This window comes from Molothrus aeneus, chromosome 1, assembly GCF_037042795.1.
Source record: "Molothrus aeneus isolate 106 chromosome 1, BPBGC_Maene_1.0, whole genome shotgun sequence".
Lineage (NCBI taxonomy): Eukaryota > Metazoa > Chordata > Aves > Passeriformes > Icteridae > Molothrus > Molothrus aeneus.
Genome location: NC_089646.1, coordinates 17,793,091 through 17,814,685, shown reverse-complemented (window position 1 = coordinate 17,814,685; position 21,595 = coordinate 17,793,091). Strand labels below are relative to the sequence as shown.

Here is a 21,595-nt window from a genome sequence, read left to right as displayed (position 1 = left end):
ATTATTTTACATGTCTACATCACCTGAAGTTTTGCACTTTGTGTTTTGCCAGCAGAGAGATGATGTGTCTAAGACCTTTCCATGCAGACAAATAGAAATGTTTAACTTTAAAACTGCAACTCCTGCCTTGTCCAGATTCTTACACTATTATGGCTATAAGACTGCATTAGATGCATAGGGCATTCAGATAATTTAAATGTCAGTATTATTCCTGCATTTATACATATTCACAGTTCCAATTTAAAAAAAAAGAAAAAACAAACCAAAAAACCAACCATGAAAAAAGACCCCAACAGCTTTTCTCTCTCACGTATTCATGCAATCAAAACTCACACCCTGCCCCCAATATGTTCTGTGTTGGATTACTGAAATATGTCTTTATCAAATGTTCTCAAAATATCACTATTCTATTCTAAAATATCATTATATTCTATTCTAATAATCTTGGCTTGTTGTCCTAGCTGGAGAGTTCCTGTACTAGATTCTACCTTCACTTTACTGACTAAGTCTTTTTGTTTTTTCCTTTACCCTTTAATTTGGTCTGTAATAATGGAAAACAGCTACTGAAACCCATAATTTTTTCTTAACACAGTCATCTTACTACTACTGTATGGATTAGAAAATACACTTTTCCAAATACTAACAAGAAAATCTACCCTTCTTGTCATCTTCTCCTCTCCTCTGCTTCCAATTAAAAATAAACTAGCGCATACCAATATACTAGGTGGGGTTTTTTTGATTCTTCATAATATGCCCTTACATATCACATATTATTCAAGACTCTTTTGGACTTAGAGACACTAAATGGGAGATGAATCATCTTACTGCACATGCAGGACCTCAATTAAAATCAAGAACAAATAAGAACTAAACAACAAAACATTTACAGCAACAAAACATTTACAGCAGTCACAATTTAAAAATTTGGTAATAACCTTTGGCCCATTCATCATACTTCTCAGTCCACTCACCAATTACTGAGTTATTAATAAAGGCTTCATATGCTAGCTTTTTAATTCAAATCCTTTAGAACTGGACAACCTAATTAAAGGAAGCAATTGGATTCATACATTCTAACATAATGAAATTAATCCAAATTACAGTAAAAATATGAACAAGATGTATTTTTTAACATGCTAGAAATATCATGTGAAGACAGTACTCCCTATATTTAGATTCTCCTGAAATTTCAGGCACGGCAATGAGGTAGGAAAATATCTAAGAAGTTACAAAGAGCTAAATATTAACTCTAATTATTTGCTGATAGCACACTTCAAAGACTTTGTAACCAACAACAGAAAATTTTTGTTAGGTAATATACTGTCTGAACAGAAGCTTCATAAACATACCAATTGAAGGATGTCCTCATCTTTTGGCATAACACTAAGTTCCAATACACTGTCACTGAAAGAAACAGAAAAAAAATATCACATATAAACTTTCAGAGATTTTCAGTTCTTATTACAGAGATAATCCATTTACTTCCATAGTGGAAAACTCTTCAAAAACTCCAACACTCAGCTATTATGACAAACACATGACACAACAATAGCAAACACTGACTTCCTTGAGAATCTTAGGAAGAGTAGAAGAGAAATCTGACTGAGCCAGTTTATTGAGCCAACACACTGGTTTGGGTAGTTTTATTTCCTTTTTTTTTTACTTCTTTAAGTCCTAAGGCACACTAATTGTTTGAAGCTTCTTTGACAAAGCAATGTGACAAATCTGTGAATAAAAGCTAAAACTTTCCTCTTTCTTCAATTTAAAACTAAAGTTTTGTAACACTTTTTAAAATTGCTGTGGTGACATCATAATCACCACCTCATTTGAAAAGAGGAGCAATACCAAGGCCAGTATTGACCTACATCTTTCCACTCCAATCACCTCCTAGCATAATCAACTTAAACAGTAATTAAGATAATATCTGAAAGATAGATGAAAAACACTTGCTATTTGTAAGTGCTGCATTTGTCATCTGAGCTGCTGAAACCACAAGCAGCAGCAGTGGCATAAAGATCCAGGAATCTGAATAGTTCTACCAGTGTGACTCAAACACAAGGAAAATCAGGACACTAAATGTACAATGTACCAGCTACCCACTTGAATATTTTAAAACAGTGAAATCCACAGTTGGTATCTACCAGAAATAAGGTATTTTCACAAGGAAGAAAAAAGCATATGCTTGCAACATTGGATACAGAATAGGTGAATTTATTATCTCATCTGAGATAATGGAAAAATCTGTTCACATTCATTAAATGTGAAGTGGAACAGGTACAGAGAAAGACTACAAAAGACTAATGTTCAGCCTATTATAATGAGGGCAAAAAACCCAAAATGAAGTTACTGTGACCATTAATAAGAAATCTCACATGTAAGAATTAAAAAAAGGATTTTTAAAAAAATCTGCCCAGTATCAGCCTAAGTATCAATGCAACCTAAGTGGCTATCTCAGAAATCAGCTCATCTGTACTGGTTAGTACACTGCAGCACAAAGACTGGCCCAACTACAGGGCACGGCAATCAGCCTATGAAAGCACTGACAAGGGCCTCAGTTTATCTGTGCAGAAAAGAAAGCCATCATCTCAAAATGTAATGTGTGATTTATTATGCTTTCTTATATGAAAAATGTTTCTGTTTTGTGGTTCCTTTTCCATTTTCTAGCAACCACAGACGTAAGGCTGAATTCCAAAAGCAGAGTACGGGTATTTGGTTTCACCATCTTTTTAAACTACTATTCATTTTGGAAAAAAGTGTTCTCCAAGTAGCATAAAATTTACTTTAGTCTTACAAATGAAGATCAGCAGTGATTTAAGTTGGGTTTTTTTTTAAGTCCCCACATATCTAGGTAAAAGTAAGTCTTCAAAAGCCTTGTGAAGATTATTTTAAAATACTGAATTATAAGAAACAAAGGAGTATTGACTTTATGTGCACTTACAATAGCATTTCCCATACTGACTGAATGCATAAACAGCTTGAGGCATGTTTAACAAAGTGCTCAGATTTCAGCTCTACACATGGATAGCATGTATGTAAAAATCACATCAGGCAACTGTTTGCTTGCAGGATGAAGACCTTGGATGTCAAAAATATGATAGCATTGCTCCTTTTGAAGTACTTTTTATATTAAAGAAATATAACTTTACACAGAACAAACCATACTCATTGAAATATTTTGCATGTTTCTCATCCTCTCCCTTTTTAAGAAAGTGATGAAATAAGAAAGTGATTAAATCCATTTACACAATTAACATCATCTTAGAAGACATTCAGAGGACTAAAGGGTTCCATTCAGAAACAATGTTTTCCATGTAAGTCTAATAACTACTTAACTATTCTATTCCTGTTTGCCTAAAGAGACAATTGCCTTTTGGAGACAATTTGGATGTTCTTACTTCCTATCTTGAGACATGCTCTCAGGACATTTTTTATTTCTCATATCAGAAACAAAAAGTATTAAGGAAGACTTCTGGTATATTGTACAATATTCTGTAAATGTAAATTATGAACTAGAAAGTGTTAGTAAGAACCACCACACAGAAAGTGATGGTCTACAGTGGAGCTCCAGACACAGTACTCAGAACTCTCAAAGGTATTTACCATTCCAATTACTTTAATTACACATTCTGAGAGTTAAATCCAAATGTCTTGATTCCAAGTCATCAAACTAAAGCAGTAATCATAAAGTCTGTCTTCTGATGCATTATTTTGTATTAATGAAACAGATTCAGTAGCTAAATTCTGTACATTTCTGAGTAATCCAAACACTTTCAAGAACAGCTTGAAAGGAGAAACAAGCAGAATAGACAATCACTCAAATCCCCCATTTAAAAAAAAAAAGGGGGTGGGGGGGGAGAGAAGTTGCAAATCAGAATCTGTTTCTTCTTTTATTTGGAATAATAAATAATTTACAGAATTTATATTAGCAATCAACATATCTCCAAGTTGATTATATATGTAAACAGATAAGAATAAATTCTTAATGGACCAAACCAGCAACTGTTGGCAAAAAGTAGGAAATACAGAGTTAAACATGTAGTCATGATTAATCTCACAGGACTGTAGTTAATTCTAGCAACTCTTCTGAGGTGTGCCTTTCATCTCCCAGAGGAAATAATAACTAGTGTTACTTCAGATTTTTTGCTATCTCCAAGCAGAGGAAAATAGAAAACATTCTAGACACAGCTTGAAACTTTTCTGGGAACAGTAATGTTCAGCATGTCTGAATTATATCCCATCCTTTAGTCCCACTGGAAGATATAGTTATCATTTCATCTAAAGCAGCTAAGTTCTGATGTCTGCAGCATTATATAATGAAGATAAGCAGCTAAAATTGAACAACTTTTTAGAAAAATAATAAGCAGCTAAAAAAATGAAGCCACAGAAGCAATCTAAAAAGATCTGCCAGCCTGCACTGAGTTTTATGGCAAACAGCTGAACAGTGAGCAATGGGGAAGCCCTCTTTTTAGAGAGAAGAGAGGATAAAATGTGTTGTAACCTCAAAAAGTGCTCTGATGATGAGTAAAATGACAAAATAAGCATTTAAAATCATCAATATGCTTGAATGAGTAATTAAAAACAATAAAAGTACAGCAATTAAAATGTCTAGAAAAGCAACATTCAACACATTAAGACTATGAAGAAAACAGTCTTTAGTCATAAAAAATATTTCAACAGACAACTCTGCCTTTCAAAAAGCCTTTCAGCAAGCTGCTTTCACAAGGCCAACTAAAGAAGCCAAGGTGTGTTGGATGAAAGATCAGCGAAGACACAAAAACACAACAAAAACTGTTATCACTGGGTGTTTTTGATGTGAAGACATTGAAGAGTGAATTTGTGCAAGGCCAACCTATCAAGAATTACTAAATCAATGAAGATAAACCCTGTGGTTCAGCAACTTCCTGAACCAAGGATTTATAGAAAGAGGGCTGGTATTATCTGACCACTCAATCACTCTGTGGTTTCAGTGTTTTCACAGACTTCAAAGAAATCTTTACTGGGTATTATCATAGAGGATAATGGCATAAAAGACCATCAGTCTGGCCCAGGTGGCAATGCTAATGCAAGAGCAGCATGCACCATAATGCAATTTTATTTGCCATGAAATGGCAGCATAATAAGTAAAAGAACTTATGTTCAGACCAAACTGCTCTGAGCTCAAAAATACTGTTTTCATGCAAAGAATGAGAGACAGCTGATTCTTCAGGCACATGAGAAGTACTGTCTGTAAGCTACAAGATACACCTGATGTGGAGTCTGAGCTCTCACTATGGATCAGAATTAATATTTATCTGTTTATCCTAAGAGGTTCAGCTGTAGACTTCCTGATGGTTGAATATGCTGTAGAAAATGCTCAAGGATACACATGACCTTTTGTTACAATCTTCTGTGATGTACACATCTGGCTCGAGAAAACAAACTGTTCTCTCCTAACACAATAGCATCCCTTCATCCTCCCTGCCCTGATGGAAATCAGGGGGATAGATGCAGCAGTGTGCTACATCCTTCCTGGCTGCATAGATAATCACGGACAAGGCCTTGTTCAGGGGTCCCCAGTTCACCCACAGTGGGCAGGGGTTCAGTCCTACTGAACAGTTCACTACCTACACTCACTGAAAATACACTCAATTCGCAGGCACACCTAGAGTTAAGAATCACTGACCACACAAGCCACTCAAAGATGTGACTGGTCTCTTTCTTGGATCAAGAGAGTTGATTGACTGATCTACATAGTCAGGCATACAATGTATCTTGGATATACGCTATTGTACAATAGTGCTGCTTGTAAAAATACAAAATAAAGAAACAATGCATGGCTATGCTATGTCCAGTGAAGGAAATAAAAAAGCCCATCTGTCCAGCTCTTGTACAGACAGCATTAATGACACAAAACATGTTTCAGTCTACCTTGTCCATCACATCTCTGAATACAGTTTTGTTGTTTATAAAAAAACCCAAAATAACAACAAACATCCAAAACAAAACCACACAGACACAAACCACCCGAGGTGGACACATTTTGAACAAAATCTTGAATAAAGACGTCACTGAAATAGGAAAATCAGAATCTGATTTTTCCTTCTCAAAAAAAGTAAGCATATCTAAGTTCTAACATGTGATGAGCCAGTAAAAATATGTCCCATGAGATGTACTTAGAAGACATTCTTTCATGCTGATCATAATACATCCTTTTGCCACATAACTCAGTATTATACTGAAAACTTGTTGCTATAGAACAGAAATTGACACCAAGAAAACTGTAAAAAAGAAGGCAGACATGAGACATGAAAGAGTATCTAGACTCATGCACAGACAAAATTTCACAAGTGCTTGTGAGTTGAAGGAGCAGTAAATATTAGTATTTTCTCAGAGCAAGGTTCATAATCTGCTGCAAAACAGAGGAAAGCAAAGAGTTACTGCAGATCTTGTGCAGGTGTGCACTAGCATAAATTTTTCCTTCACCAGATATGCTGATTTCTAGTTCTTAGATCTCATAAGCAAGGTGGATTTTATAATCTTTTTTTCCAATTGACACATGTATAAATACCTAATCTATTTCAGTTCAAACTTCCTCTATAACACTTGGTGTTATTTGCTAACAAGGGACACATACCAACAATAAAAGGACTGCAGTACAATTCAGCACACCTATTCTCAAACTCTTCTCAACAATCAGCAAATATATGAAAAAAGAAATAAAACTAAGTGTGTATTAATGAAAATTTAGTAATAAGATAACTTTTCAAAACTATCATAAGTGGTCGTTTCATGCTCAGTATATAAGAAGTATAATGATACGTAATATAATACTTAATTGATAATGATAATACTAATATGTACTAATATAATGATAATACTATTATCTTACCTGTTCTGTATTAAAGCAATGACTTGAGAATATGTCTTCCCAATAACACTTTCTCCATTGACTTTTATAATTCTGTCACCTGTAGAGGGAAAAATTATAACTGAAATTAGTTTGTCTAGATGTTTTTAAAACAGTTTTTATTTTGTATTTCTGTACCTCACAAAATCAAGAACACCCATATGTTAAATTCAAGGTCAGTCTTCCTCAAAAACCAAAAATGATTTCTCCAAATATTTTGTTACACTGTCCTCATTTAGAGTTTCATACACTCTCATAAATTAATTGTCAAATATATTGTGTAGAGCTATTTTTAGCCTGTGATGAAAAACCTATCCTGTTCTTTTGACCAAATGGTATCTAAGCCATCTCTGATCAGAAGAGCAGAAAGATATCTTAAATTTCCAAATGAGGAGGAAATGGTCTGAGGGATTACAGGCAGGGAACTTCCAAAAACTACTGGAGGAAGAATAGCTGGAAGAAAGGACCTGTGAAAAGTGAGGCAAAGGGAATGGCTTTTTCAACATTGCTTCAGAAACTAAAAGCCCTTTTTTCTCTGGCACCATCAAATCAAAGCAAGGAAAAAGCTGTCACCCTGACTACCTACCCTGTCTTGGGGACAATAATGATTTAAATACTTTTGCTCTGTGGAGGTTCCCCATACAAACCCCATGGATTAACAAACTACACAGATCTGACTTTTTAATTTTGTCTGCACACAAACATCATGCCAATAAATTGGTATGATATTTTCAACTTTATAAAAGTTTACCTATTCCCCTTCATCCACCAGTTACCTTCTTGCCTGAAAGAACTCTGAGTTTTCTCTCCTGCTTCCTAAGCAATGAAAGAAAGCTCGGTGGCAACAAGCTCTGAATCCTGGCTAGGTCATACTGCAGAACTTCCCCAGAACACACCAGATCCTTCTCTGGACTTCAACGGGCTCTTTTCCAGGTTGTTTAAGAACAGCCTGCAATGTGGGCTACATTGCCACAGATCTTTACTCAGTATGCCCACTAAAAACTATAATTAGGAGTATCATTAGAGTAGGTCATATAATTTTATCTATACTTGTGCAGCTTTTATTTTTTCACAGAAGCAGACTAGATTACACACAGCACTGACACAAGTCTACTTGAAATAGGCATCCCATGGATCTGCCAAAAGATCTGATGGGGACACACTGCAGAACTGGTTACATAAATGACATGAGCACAGATAACTCTGCAAGTACAACTTTGTTCTGTTTCAGATACACAGGAAGGGGAAGTCAGCGCAGAAGTGTAGTGCAAAAAAGGATACAGAAACATGAAGGCTTTTTCTAACAGCTCTCCATCAGTCTGGTAGCCTGCTACATATTTTGATCAAAGCAGAAATTAATCAGAATGCCCCTTCCAAACATACTTTAGTTCTTTATATTCCTACATACAGATAAATGACAGCACAAAGATCAAGACATGGGAAATACAGATCTGTTTTGGCTGTTCATATTTCAGTATTTCTAGTATTTATGAACTCCAAGGTATGTTCTTTTTAATTAAATGCCTTAGAGGTTAAATACGGGAGAGGTATTACCTTTCTAACTCTAACAAAGATGATTTTACAGGATTATTCAAAAATACTTCTGAATGGGCTGTCTTATATTTAAGATATCTTTCTCTATTCCTCAAATTTGCAAGAATATTTCAACTTTTCTGGTGAGAAGCAGACAAGTAAGCTCCTGAAATGGAGCTCATTTGTCATGGGTGATGAAACTTTCAGTATTACAAAGGACCCTGCAGGAGTGAAACAAGAATTGACAAACAATTTTCTAAACTCATTTTGAATATTCAAGTGTTTTCATTTGTGTGAACATGAAATAGAGCAAAATTACACTAGAGAAAAAAAAACAAACAAAAACAGTTAATAACATTAACAGCTGATTCTACAAAATAAGAAATGTATACAGTGTCCACATGAGAGGTTAAGCAATCTACCTGGCTGATTATTCCCTGACTGATTTATAATAACAAGACAGAGATTTAGTAATATATTTAACCCTAAAAATCATAAACAAGAAATACTGGCATGACCTAATTAGATGTAACTGCTATAAGCAGTGTGTTTAAGAAGATTCTACTTATTGAAAATGTCTTCTCTCATTTATTTTCTGCTCTTTATTCTGGGCTCCTAAAAATCTCTTCTATAACTAAAAAAAAATATTCTCTACAGATTTCATCTCTCTCAATTTGGCAGACACTGAACAGAGCAGAAATTAACATGGTTCCTCTGTACAAATTCAACATATGCTGTGTTTTATCAAGCCAAAACATCTTTATATAACAGCAATCAAATTCTGCCAAAGTAGTCCTTCTCTAAATAACTATCTAAGGAGGAGTTAAAAAAAAAAATCAAAACCTTTATGGTGTACAAGTGGGATCTAGAACCGTTTTTAAACTTATCAACCTAGGAGCTTTGTATTTCTTTAGGAAGAATATACAAAACTTATTCTATTCCAGTCAATTTGAGGTACATAACTCTTTTCTAAAAATATATCAACATCCCATTATTGACACAAGCACAAGCCTTTCACAGAATAGAAGTTTTGCCACGTTTTTAAGAAACCTGTGTTCATAGTGGCATCCATCTATGTATGTAACTTCATCACCTGTAAGATTGTCTATTCCAATACAGTTGTTTTTTTTTTTCTTTTGGCACTTAAGATATATATGACTCAGTTCACAAAAAAACCTCCATGTTTTCTGCTCTCCAGTTTGATTAAATGAGCAATTGAACAGAATTTTGTAAGAATAGAGAGATTTGGACTGTTCCTATTTGATTTAAAGGAGGCAGAGAAGAAAAATTTTATTTAATGTACGAAGACCCGAATGTTTTCAGGTTACCAATTTGTCCCAAACCAAAGAAATAGGAGCTTACAGGTATTTTATTACTCTCTTTAAGACAGCAAATCAAAAAGACTAGGACTTTGATGCCTTAATAAGCAAAACAAGGTTCCAATGTGAAAAATACTGGAGGACAACTTAAAATGGATTCTAAAGGAAAGAACAAGGTTTAAATGGAAGATAGAACTATGTAGTAGCAACTTAAATCATATGTATTTCACATCATGTACATAAACATGCTATTGAACAGTACCTGTGCACAGCCCAGCTTCAAAAGCAGGTCCTCCCTCTTTAACTTGTTTAACAAATATGGTATCCATTGGCTCCAGTCTATTTCTTTGTTTTCCTGAGAAAGAAAGAATATCTCTTAATAGCATTTCATTACACTGCATTATAATGTTTTCATTTTAAAATACTTTGGGATGCAATCATCTTTGTATGTCTCTGCTGCATTCACAGAGACATACAAAGAAATAGTAATGTAATGGAAAGTGAAAAATAAAATTTTAAAATCTTCCATTAGGTGGAAAAAACATAACATTGATTTGCAGCTCTCATGGACCACAAAAGTGATTTTCCAACAGTTTTTCAGAAACTCCAAGATGAAGTCTAAAGTTTTCTTGAAGATTTACCACAGTCCAAAAAGAAATTTATAATTCAAATAAAATGCGCGGCATATGTCTGCTCATGCTGTATACCTGTATATATCTGTATATACACAACTTCAAGTTCATCTATAGTAGTTAAAAACCATGTACATCTGTATTTTCTTGCTTTCTCAATACACACTTGAGTCCTATACTTCCAGAAACACAGGCACCTTTTGGTTTTACATGCCTGTCATCAAAGCTAAGTCATTCTTTGCTAAGTAGTCACAGCTTCTGAAAATCAAGATAGGAGGGTGGGGGTGTGTACAGTAAAACAAACAAAAAACTCCAGGGTTATACAGCAGGCTGAAATACAGTATATCTGTCCTACATTTGCACATAGCTGGAGTAAGCCATTTCACAGCATCTACAGTTTCACCAATGGAATTATTACACCAGTGAAGTTAAAAAGCCAAAACCAAACCCCCCAAAACCCCAAACATTCACAAAGAAAACCACCCAGAAGTAATGAAAAATAAATAAATAAATGCATCCATTATGGCCCTGCATGGTCCAGTGCTCACAGAAGCAGTGGCAGAGCCTGAAAGGCTCCAGCCAGACCCACAGTCTTACAGTGCCAGAGCTGGCTTTGACAGCCTTGGCCATTTCCAACTCCTGGCTCCAGTTTCCATCCCTGTTGCACACTCCCAGCTAAGGAAGTGCCACCTTTGGAGGCTGCGTGAGCAGCCAGCCCAGGGAACTGACAAGGCACAAAAATAAGCTGGGTCTGTGCTCCAGTTTAGCAGGAAACCCCGGCTTAGTGGAGAGAGAGGCTTAAACTGCAGAAAAAGAAGGAATAGCATGAGAGAAAAAAGGAATTGTTTAAAATTGGCATTGCTGATAAAAGAAACTCCTTAAAACTGACATTATTAGGTTCTAACCACGTCTGAAATGACTGGCCTTTGACTTGGGCACAAGTCTTAGGCTTTTGAAAGTACTTTCCCCACAGTTTTAAATGTTCCACCTAAAACGTTTAGTAAATCACAGCAGTATTTATTGAATACTAATAAGGTGCCCCCTTAACCTCCTTTTTTTAGTTCAGTTTCCATGTGGGCGAAGTTCATTTGAAAAACTTTAATAAACTGCAAAAAACCAGACCACCCTGTGACTCTGATTCAATTTTTCAGATCCTGGTTTTAGCCTAATGCCTTTATTGTGCAGATCCTCAGTGTCCTGCCATTTTACCATAAAACAGTTGAACAAAATGGCTCACTCATATGGCTCTAAATGGCCTTCTCAAAATAGTTCCAGATTGTGAGCAAATAATCAAAAAGTTTATTTGATAGAATCAGATAAATACTATATATAAAGCAACTGAATTACAAATCAAGAAACTCCAGCTGGCAGCTCAGTCCCCAAATACTTAAAATTTGATTAGCAGGATACAGCTACAAAACATACAAAATGCTCTTTGTGAGCCAAAGTTAATATCTGTCATTTTTAATCTGCAGATTTAAATAGACACTGAACATGTGATGGGTCTTGTCCTTTAAAAAGCCAGTAACATTTCAGCAAGTTTAGCGAAGCTCCAAGATTAATCTACCCAGATGCCATGAACAAAAGGTTGCTTCAACCGCTTACAAGAATGAAGTTAAAATATGACCTTTTATAGGACCACCAAACATCCTTCCCAGTGCTGCCACTTATCTTTTACTGAAGACACATACATTTCCTAAAGTGGCAAGAAAAATAAAAATAATACTGCTTCCATGGCACATTTAATTCATCACACTTCAGTTTCCTTTATAAAACACTCTTCAGAAAAATGTTAGTGACCTACTGCTAGTTTGCTTAACACTCAAGTGCTGCTTTATGCCTTGCCCATACCTGAACGTGCAAATCAAGAGGTCAGGCAGCTAAAGCTACTCCCATTCAGTATGCAACACAGAACTCCTTTAATACACTTCCCACTTCTGAGTTAGAGGGGAAACTTGCCACAATTTAGGGAGACCAGAGCCTGCAGCCTTCCCTGACATCCGACTTCTGACCTGCCTGTCGGCCACACTAGGCACATTATGGGCACTCCACATTTCTACAGCTATTTTATCAATCAATTCAAGAAGCCAACTGCATATTAAACTTGGCTCTTTGTCCTACTTGCAGAAGGAGACTATATTACAGTCATTCTTGCTTCCTAAAAAAGGTCAACCACCACACTAAAAATCAATTTAAGGGGAAAAAATTAGGATAAAAGGTTCAAAATGTTGATTACATTTGCACATTCATTTCACAATTCAGCACTATCCAAATACAAGTAGAAACAAGAACAAAATCTTAAAACTCTCAGGCTCTGGTAGATAAATAAGTGTTCTTCACTTCTCCTTGACCTTCTACACATTTGGATACAAACCAAATCTTTTTTAATCAGTAACATAGAAATGAACTTCTTTGAATACATAACCTCAATGTACATTTATACTTGGGAGTTTGAAACTCAAGCAAAGCTAAGCAATATTTTTTGACAGTAGAAGCTAACAGTACTTTTTCAGACCAGCTGAGGGGAATAAATCTTGAAAATGTGTACTCAATCATCACAGAAATAAATCTCAAGTAAAACGGATTATCTAATAACTCACCTCATGTCTCAAAATTGAACATTCTACACTCTGATTTAATTATGCCTAAATCTCCCTGTGGTCCTGTCTGCACCCAATTATCAGGCAAAAGCAAGATGCTGCCTAGAAATGAGAGCCTAAACTGTCCTCCTCCTAAACACCACAGTCTAGAACAGAATATCACAGCCAAGTGTTTTACACTAAATTTTCCAGCTCTGCACTACATACGGTCAAGATTCATGATTTTTGTTTCTAATATTGAAAAGACCAATTTTTTGGAGCATGCCAGCAATTCCTGACAAGGCGATACAACAAAGAACAGTAAAAGCACCTCAGACCTCTAGTCTGTAAGACATACGAGCCTTATTTGTGCTTTTCCAGTGCTCATTACTGCATATGATTTTGCCTCCTTCCTCCTTCTCCATACTTTTGTAAACAAAACATACTTTGTAATTGAGCATTACATTGCAGGCTACCAGCAAATACAACAATTTCTCCCAAATCTTCAATGGCAAATGAAAAATAAGACAGACATCATGCACATACAAAGAACAGACGAAGTGTGAGCTGCCAGTAACACATTCACATATGCAGGGCAACAGCACAGACAAAAAGCACAACTTCTGTAAAAAGAACTCCATTTGTACTTCATTCCCTCTTAAATGTAGCTATAAAGCAATATGTAGTCTTACATTAGGGCAATAAAAAGTAAAAAGCAAATAGAGTTGGTAAGTACACAACTCAGCTGATCAGAAACTGAAAAGCCCATCAAGTTGTCCTTTCCTGTATCACTTTTGTAAGCACATGAAAATTTTCAGCATGACTAAATGGTCATCAGTCAGTATAAATAGAAAGGCAAGTTTTTGTCCAGACAGTAGTGTAGTTTTGCTAACAGTACAACTAAAATACTGCTTGTAGGGCAATGACTCCCTTCAATGATGTTATCCAAATGAAAATATAACATTAGAATAAGCAAACTAGAGTCTCAACTTTTAATCAGAGATTCAGCATCATCAGAAATAAGGAAAGAAAAATAAATCCCCAAGTACCAAGAAGGCTCAAGACAAAAATTCATTGGCTTAAACAAGGATAGTAAGGAATCAGGAGAGTCTTAATAACAAAGTCCTCAGTCTAGACAACCAAAGTTAAGAAAAAGTAACCTGAAGAAGCATTAACATGTATAAATCAAATGCAAGACAAATACAGAAAACCCACTTATTGAAACAAGGTTTCTCTGGGCCAATATGCTTTTTCATAATTCTATGCAAATCTTCTAATAAATCAGAGACTACATGCCACCTACAATAACCACAGAAATCACAGTAAAATCTAGAAACTAAAATTAGTGCCTTGTTTTAACTTTTGTTCAAATGGCTGCAAAATAAAGACTTTATTCATGGCACATATCATGGAATCATTCATGATCTAACCTTTATACTGCCTGGATCTATGAGCTGAGACTTCAAGTCAATAATGCCTTCACAGTCTGACAGGAGAAAACAAGTCTCCCATTGCAAAGTTACAAGGAAGCCACAAGTAGCAGAGGGGAATATGTTGCACTAGCAACCTTCACATTTACAAAATAGTACAATTCAAACATGCTCTCCCTGACAGAAGGAAATCTTTTAAAAAATACTACTGCTTTTAAACAGAACAGTAGAATTAAGACTAGGTAATATTTAAAACTGATTTACATCTGAGGGTGATATTCTGCAAAGCTTCTCCTAACTCCCCCCCAAATTTTACATAGAAATAAATTTTATCTAGGTACCAATTCTAGCTTAATCCCCTAAAAATCTAGTTTGAAATACAGCTGCTACAAGGAACATAACTAGTATTGTATCAAATGCAGTAACCATGAGTTAGTTTTTAAATTACTCCCTGCAGACCAGACAGTATTACTGTAGTGCTCTATGATTCACCTGGAAAACAAAATGACATGGCAGAAGTTATGCTATCTAATCTACCAACACACTACAACATAGCAACAAGCACTTCGTTTCTCTGAAGTCATTAAACTTTTGATATAAAACACAGATTAAAACATCTGAGTCATAAAGACTATGAAAAGTACAACCTTTACATTCTGAATAGGAAAGGAAAAAAGAAAAAACAATCTCATGCCAAAGTGCTATTGCTGACAGAGCTCTTCCTTTTGACCTGCAGAACACAAACCAGCAAGTGCTGAAACACAGTGTAGTACATACTCTCTTACAAAGTCTCTCCAACTAGCCACTGCTTAAAAACACACCATTGCTCCTCTTCCTCAAGGGGAGAAAAAAAAATTCTTCTGCTCACAACAGCTGAATTGTGCTCAGAAATCCTCATAACACAGGGATTCAATAAAGTCTACAGAGGTTTGTAAAATAACTTATTGTAGAACATTTTTACTTCCAGCCCTATGCTCAGCAGATGGCAAAAGGATGACTTACACTTTTACATTTAAGAAATCAGGCTCATGAAACACCTCAGATTAATCAATTAAGACAGGCTCTTATGCACATCTTTCTCTGACTCAAGCAGGAGGAACATTCCTCTTGAGCATGAAAATCTACAAGTATGCTTTTGGGTATCCAAGGCATTTGAGCTTCACTGGTTCAACAATGCTGAGTGACACTGATTCGTGGGATGCCTTTCAGGCCAAGGGAGGGGAACAGATAGACCATGGCAAATGCTTCAAATCGATTACTCAATCAAAAACCTGTTAATCATCTCCCAAACTACTCAAAAAAGGTTGATGAAACTACAGGAGAACTTACATTTATTAACTGAGATTGTATTTAATTAAATATAACTCACAAACCTGTCAGGATTACATCTAACTGAGGGAGGCCAACTACAGCTCATTCTGCATATTATAATCTGCAAAGTGAATTTCATACATAGTAAGCATTTCTCCACTAGCAATCCACTCTGGAAAAGGAGCCCAAAGGTCTCAGCCCAGTCCCAACAGAGCTTATTTCACCCACTGTCAAGCTCAAAGCAACTCAACCGAAAAACACCAGCTGAAATACAGTGCCAGGGATGAGCCTCTGAAAGAATGTGATAAGTAAATTAGTGCTGTTGAGTCATTTAGCAGAAAAACACTTGGCATTCAACTCTCTAACACAGGAAAAATACATTCTTATTTCTCAAAGCACATCTGGCATTTTGATTAGGCAACTCCAAAATGGTATTTCTTCTTTTGCTTACTTTTCTGTAAACCATTTGACTAATACAACCTCAACCCTATCTACGTGCCAAGGTAGGGGGAGAAGATGAGAAAATAATTCGGCAATGTTATGGAAAATATGTAACACAGGTTCAGCTTAGTTACAAACTCTCCAAAACTGTGTTTTCTCATTGCATTATTTGCCATTACTATGACTTCATTCAATTCTCTCAAATGAAACCTTTTTAAGTTTAAAATTTAATCTATGATTAGTCTAGAGGATTTACTATAGCCATTAGATAAGCATAGAGCAATACAATTTTTATCTAGAGTGGTCAATCTATGGACTCTCCCTTAAATCCTTGACAATTACACTTCACGTTTTTATTCAAAGTCAAAGATGATTTGAACCCAACAGAAACCACTGAGAAACATTACACATGTGACAAGCTGGAAAATTAGTCGATTAGACATTCTGGATGTACTGTAAGGGAACAAGGAATCATCAGGCTCTGGTTTCAGTGGAAAATTGTGAGCCCTCTTTTAGCAAGGGCTCTTTTAGCAATTCTCAACATTTAGGTGTTAAAATTTTAACTTGGATCAAAAATCCACAGAAAAGGGCAATTTACTGTCCCACTATCCTGAAGCATTACTCTTAAACACCTCTTTTATTTTACTCCTAGTTCTACTACCATATGCCTTGGACCCTCACACCCCAGCCATCTGTGACCTCTCCACATATTTGCTTTCACATTCATCCTCTTGTTCTTACCTACCTTGTTCCCACCATCACAGGCACAATATGTTTATTTCATAACAGACTGAGCCGATAGACCATGATGTTAAAAAACATGGGATTAAATTAAATCCTGGGAGAACACAAACTACATTACAGAAATCAACAGTCTGTTAAAAGAAATGAAATATTAAAAACTCCAGGCCTTATGTAAGCAGCAGTAATGCAGGAAAAAAACCATTTCCTGTGTTTTTTCCACCCTTCTCTCAAAGGCTCTACTCTGCCAGAGCAGACTTGCACAGAGCTGAAGAAGGACAGGTAATAAATTGCAACTATTTAGCATAGACAATTGAAGGGTAGAAACTTTTATACATATTTAGGCACATTAAAAAAAAAAAGCCTGGTGATAAAATTTAATGTTCTAGACTTCTCAGTGAAAACATGTCTAAGGTCTCATTAACAAGCACACATTGGGTCTCTCCAGAAAAATACACTGAATAATGTACCTAAGGTTGACTTTAATTTTTATGGGAAAAGGAGCTCCTAGTTGCTACAGGTACTTCTACATAGAAATGTAGATAAAAGTACAAAAAGCAAGATCATACTAATAAGAAAAAAAGATACTGGATTATAATGATATTGGATCCCCAGGTACTATGTTAGACACAAAATAGCTTTGTTCTATTGAAAGATAAAATTTCTTTCAGTCTATTTCTTTATGCTTATCCCTGTTCACTTTAATCACAATCACCAAGCCAAAACTTTTTAAAGGAAAATACGTTTTAGGACAATTTACAAGAAACTACCTTCATATGTACATAACCTGTGTTTTGGCATTTACAATTTAAGTAATGTTTGAAGGACAAGAAGATATGGAATCACATTAAATGCACAATCAAATCAAATGGCATGAACTTTTCCTCCAGCTCCACTCATTAGGTCTTGATATACCTAATGAGGTGCAAGTTTTTAATAAGAATACTAAGTTTTTAATAGGTATAGGTATTTTTCAGTCTGGCTCCAAATATTCCTAATATGCTCTCTTGGAAGACTTCTACCTGTGAGATACCACTTAAATAAATAACTGAGTATAGAAGCAGAGCAACTCCAGAAAATAGGAAGAATGGCAAACTGACAGCAAGACACTCTCAAACACACAAAAATACTCCAAGTTATTTCTGGGAGTAACCACTCCAAGAAATGTGTAATACAGGCTGGTCAGTATAACAGAGATTCCCTGGAAAGCAGTATATGCTGATAAAAGTTTCCAATCAGTGACCAATGAATCCACAGTGGTAAATCTCTATCTTCTGATAAAATGCAGCCAGTTAGAGAAGCCTTTCAATGACTTGGCTTAAGATCAACAACCTGGAGCAGTGAAAGTAGGAAAAGAACTGATAACCTTAAAATAATAACAAAATATCTGGGGTAAATCTGTTTTGATGCCCTTCCAGGAGATAACAGGGTGCTAAAGTCTCCCTCAAGAAGCAGCATGTGCATATTTGAAGCCTCCATGGCTTGTCTGAAGAAAGCCTTGCCTACTTCTTCCATGGGAGGACAGCAGCAGACACCCACCCAGACACTGCCCACTGATCCTGGCACACAGGCTCTAAGCTAGCTCCTCATCCATCCCAAGCCAGAGCTCCATGCATCCCTGCTGTCCTCACAACTGGACCACAAAGGCAACTCAAGCCCTATGGTCTCCCAACCTGTTCTTTCCAAAGTGTCTCTGCTCAGCCACTGCAGCACCCTGGCCCTCTCCTGGGTGGGTGTGCAGGGGCTCCAGCCAGCTCCTGAAAAAGGCATGAGAGCTCCATGTTGTTGTCCTGTAAGCTCTCTCTTGCTCATGTGCACAACTGAGGTGGTCCCTTTCTGTCCCTGCTGTTGACCATGAGGATGCTGTGACCAGGAGACACCTAACTCCTTTACCTAACAACCCAATCTTGCTTTTTGGCCATCATCTCCCTCTGGTGTCATTCCTATTTAAGAGCTCTCCTGGACAAATTGGCATTACCTTCCATTATAAACGCTTTGAAACTTTACTGCTTACCAAAAGGAAGATTAATGCAAGCCAGGAGCTTGATCTAACTATATACTAAAATTCTATACCAGACCCTAAAAAAAATATAAAAAATATTTCTTTCACTGTTAGAATACATCAAACAGGGTACATGCTTTTATCTTCTGCCCTCTAGACTTAATTAGGTGCTTTGATCCTTTGGAAAAATATTCAAGTGGTCTCAATGAAAGGCAATAGCAATAGAGATGCTTTAATCCACAGTCACCTAATCACATATATAAATGCTGAATTTGGTATGAAACTCTCCTTTTTAACAGGTAAGCTTAATCTATGACAAGGGCAAAGAATAAAGGGCAGGTAATTAAAAATTTTCACTGAAAACTGACACAAAAAAAACCACTTCTGTACTGGCACGCACTGCTTCACAAAAACAAAATGCTTGGATCCCCTTAGCTTAGTCTTTCAGAGAGGAAAGATCAAGCGAATTAAGAGAATTATCAGGTACACACCTGAAAAGAGAAGTGTTTCTCAACAGGGCGTTTTCAGCTAATTTCGGCCGAGTTTCAGAGAGGCCGGTTTCCCAATCTGACTGCAATGCAGGGACCCGCCACCAGGTGGCTCCAGCGCCCGGCCCCGGACGCGCCGTCCCCAGCGGGAGCGGTTCGGGGCCGGGCTCGGCTGCGGAGCGCTCCGGCAATCCCGGGTTAACCCCGCTCGGAACTTCCGCCCCACCTGCCGCTGCTGCTGCTGAACAAACATCAATGCTGCGAACATGCGAAATGACACGTGCGTTTTTCCTCACTTGCTCCGCACAGTCTGCCTGCTCCCATTATTTAGGAACAGGCAACCTGCAGCAATGTAAATAAAGAGTTTCATCCACCTTATACCCCCACAAAGAGCGTGTCAAATGCTGGAGAAAAGTGTCTAACACGCTTCGTCCCATTTTGCTGTTTTTAAAGGTTTAATACACAAAATTGGCAGGTTAATTTTTACTGACATCTACATCCTCTGCCTCACAGTTGTTTCTTCTCTTTCCAGGGGGACAAGTCCAACCTTCTGTCCTTCATGAGAATTCTGTTAACTTTCAGGGCATTTGTACCCTCTGATCTGTATTTCAAGGCATACAACATACCATGGTGCTATAAATAAGCAATAGTTGAGCTATGATTCATGGGTTTAGAAGCTACATAGAAATTTCCAGAAAGTAATCTTGTTTTCACCTTTACAGGTCTCATGGTGAACCAAGGATTTGTGCACTGCTGTTTCTCTACTGAAAAATACCTCTCAGATTTTTAGATAAACAGACCTACATAACATCTTTAGCTGCCTGAGCTCTCCCTGCAAGAACAAGAACACCACAGAACTTTTTTCTCTAGGGCACAAGTGGTGTCTTCCATACTGGTTTGGCACAAAAGTCAACTCCCTTCCCTTCCTAAAGGTACCTGCCTTTTCCTAAGTCAAAACAGAAAAAGGATGTTTCAAGTTTAGGGAGTGATAAGAAGTAGGAAGAGATTAACTTTTCACTGTTTAACACACAGGTGATGACAGCTGAGTAAAACTAGAAGGCTGAAATGGATGAATCCATCTGCTTCCAAGAGAAAGGTAAGAAAGTTCAAATTAATTCATATTTCCCAGAATGCTTCTAATATATCACAGCTACACAAAGTCAATGGAAACAGGAATTCACACATATTCTTTGTCTTCCAACTAAAGGAGGTGCTTAAAGGCACACTGGAAGCAGGTCCCATGCTTTGCTAGAAATGAGAAGCCACCACCAGAAGCAGCAGTCAGCCCATGCTGTCCCCCAGCCAGCTGCACCGCTGTGGGAGGCAGGCAGAGCACCAGGGGAACCCAATGCACATAATCCCACTGGCCCTGTACCTCACCAGCATGACAGACTGGGGAAACAAAGTGGGAATGCGTTCCCAAGCTGGAAACCATCCTCCTTAAATCAACATATTTTTCACTCTTTTAAAGGAAAAGTAAGATATCAGCAAAAAGGTAGTATGGATGAGAAAATAGCTAAATACCAAAGAGAAACTTCAATTAACTGGGATGGAGATTTAGCATAAATTTATAAAAAATAAGTTTATGAGTGGATTAAGAAAGAAAACAAATAAAGGCAGTGTGAGAGGGAGAAAGCGAGGAAAATGGAGGGGAGCTGACTGGCATAACCTAGAATTAACTGACTGATCAATGAGCTTGATGCTCACACTGAAGTGATTTTAAATTTCAAGCTCTTAGGTAGCAATTCAAGTCTATTACACAGCTGAAGCATTCAATATACTGGATCTATAAGAGAGTAAAAACAAGACATACCTTGTCTATTCCCATTCTCTTCATCCTAAAGAGGAAGAAAGAGTGCATATTAAAAATTCAATAAATGGAAAAAATGTATAGGCAGCTCTAAGATACAAAGTGAACTGGTAGACAAGGGTAAGTCTACATTTTGGTACCTCCTACTTCGTTCACAACTATTTAACTTAGAGAATTAAGGCTCTTATTCTGAGAATGTAGAGTAATAGCTATTTTAAAGACAACTAATCACAATCCTATGAAACATTCCCACAGAAACAACATGTACAGGATTATATGAAAACAAATGTACTAAACCCCATGAAACACTACCATGAAGCCTCATACTGCACCCTGTGTTGTTGCAAACATGTTTCACCCTGAAAACCAGGCAGGAAAGGTTACACTTTAATCATCTCACCATTCAAAGCTACATATGCAAGA

At 36.7% G+C, this 21,595-nt stretch overlaps 1 protein-coding gene across 2 annotated transcripts in view; it reads right to left on the bottom strand.

Moving 5' to 3' along the window:
- The window catches only part of ARHGAP21 (Rho GTPase activating protein 21), a 111,634-nt gene that overhangs the window by 39,677 nt on the left and 50,362 nt on the right, over positions 1-21,595 (bottom strand). For both annotated transcript variants that reach the window (XM_066552172.1, XM_066552180.1), the window contains exons 3-6: positions 21,176-21,200; positions 10,001-10,093; positions 6,869-6,947; positions 1,350-1,404 (exon numbers count right to left, since the gene is read on the bottom strand). In XM_066552172.1, the coding sequence (XP_066408269.1) occupies positions 1,350-1,404; positions 6,869-6,947; positions 10,001-10,093; positions 21,176-21,200 (252 nt within the window). The remainder of the gene's footprint in view (positions 1-1,349; positions 1,405-6,868; positions 6,948-10,000; positions 10,094-21,175; positions 21,201-21,595) is intronic.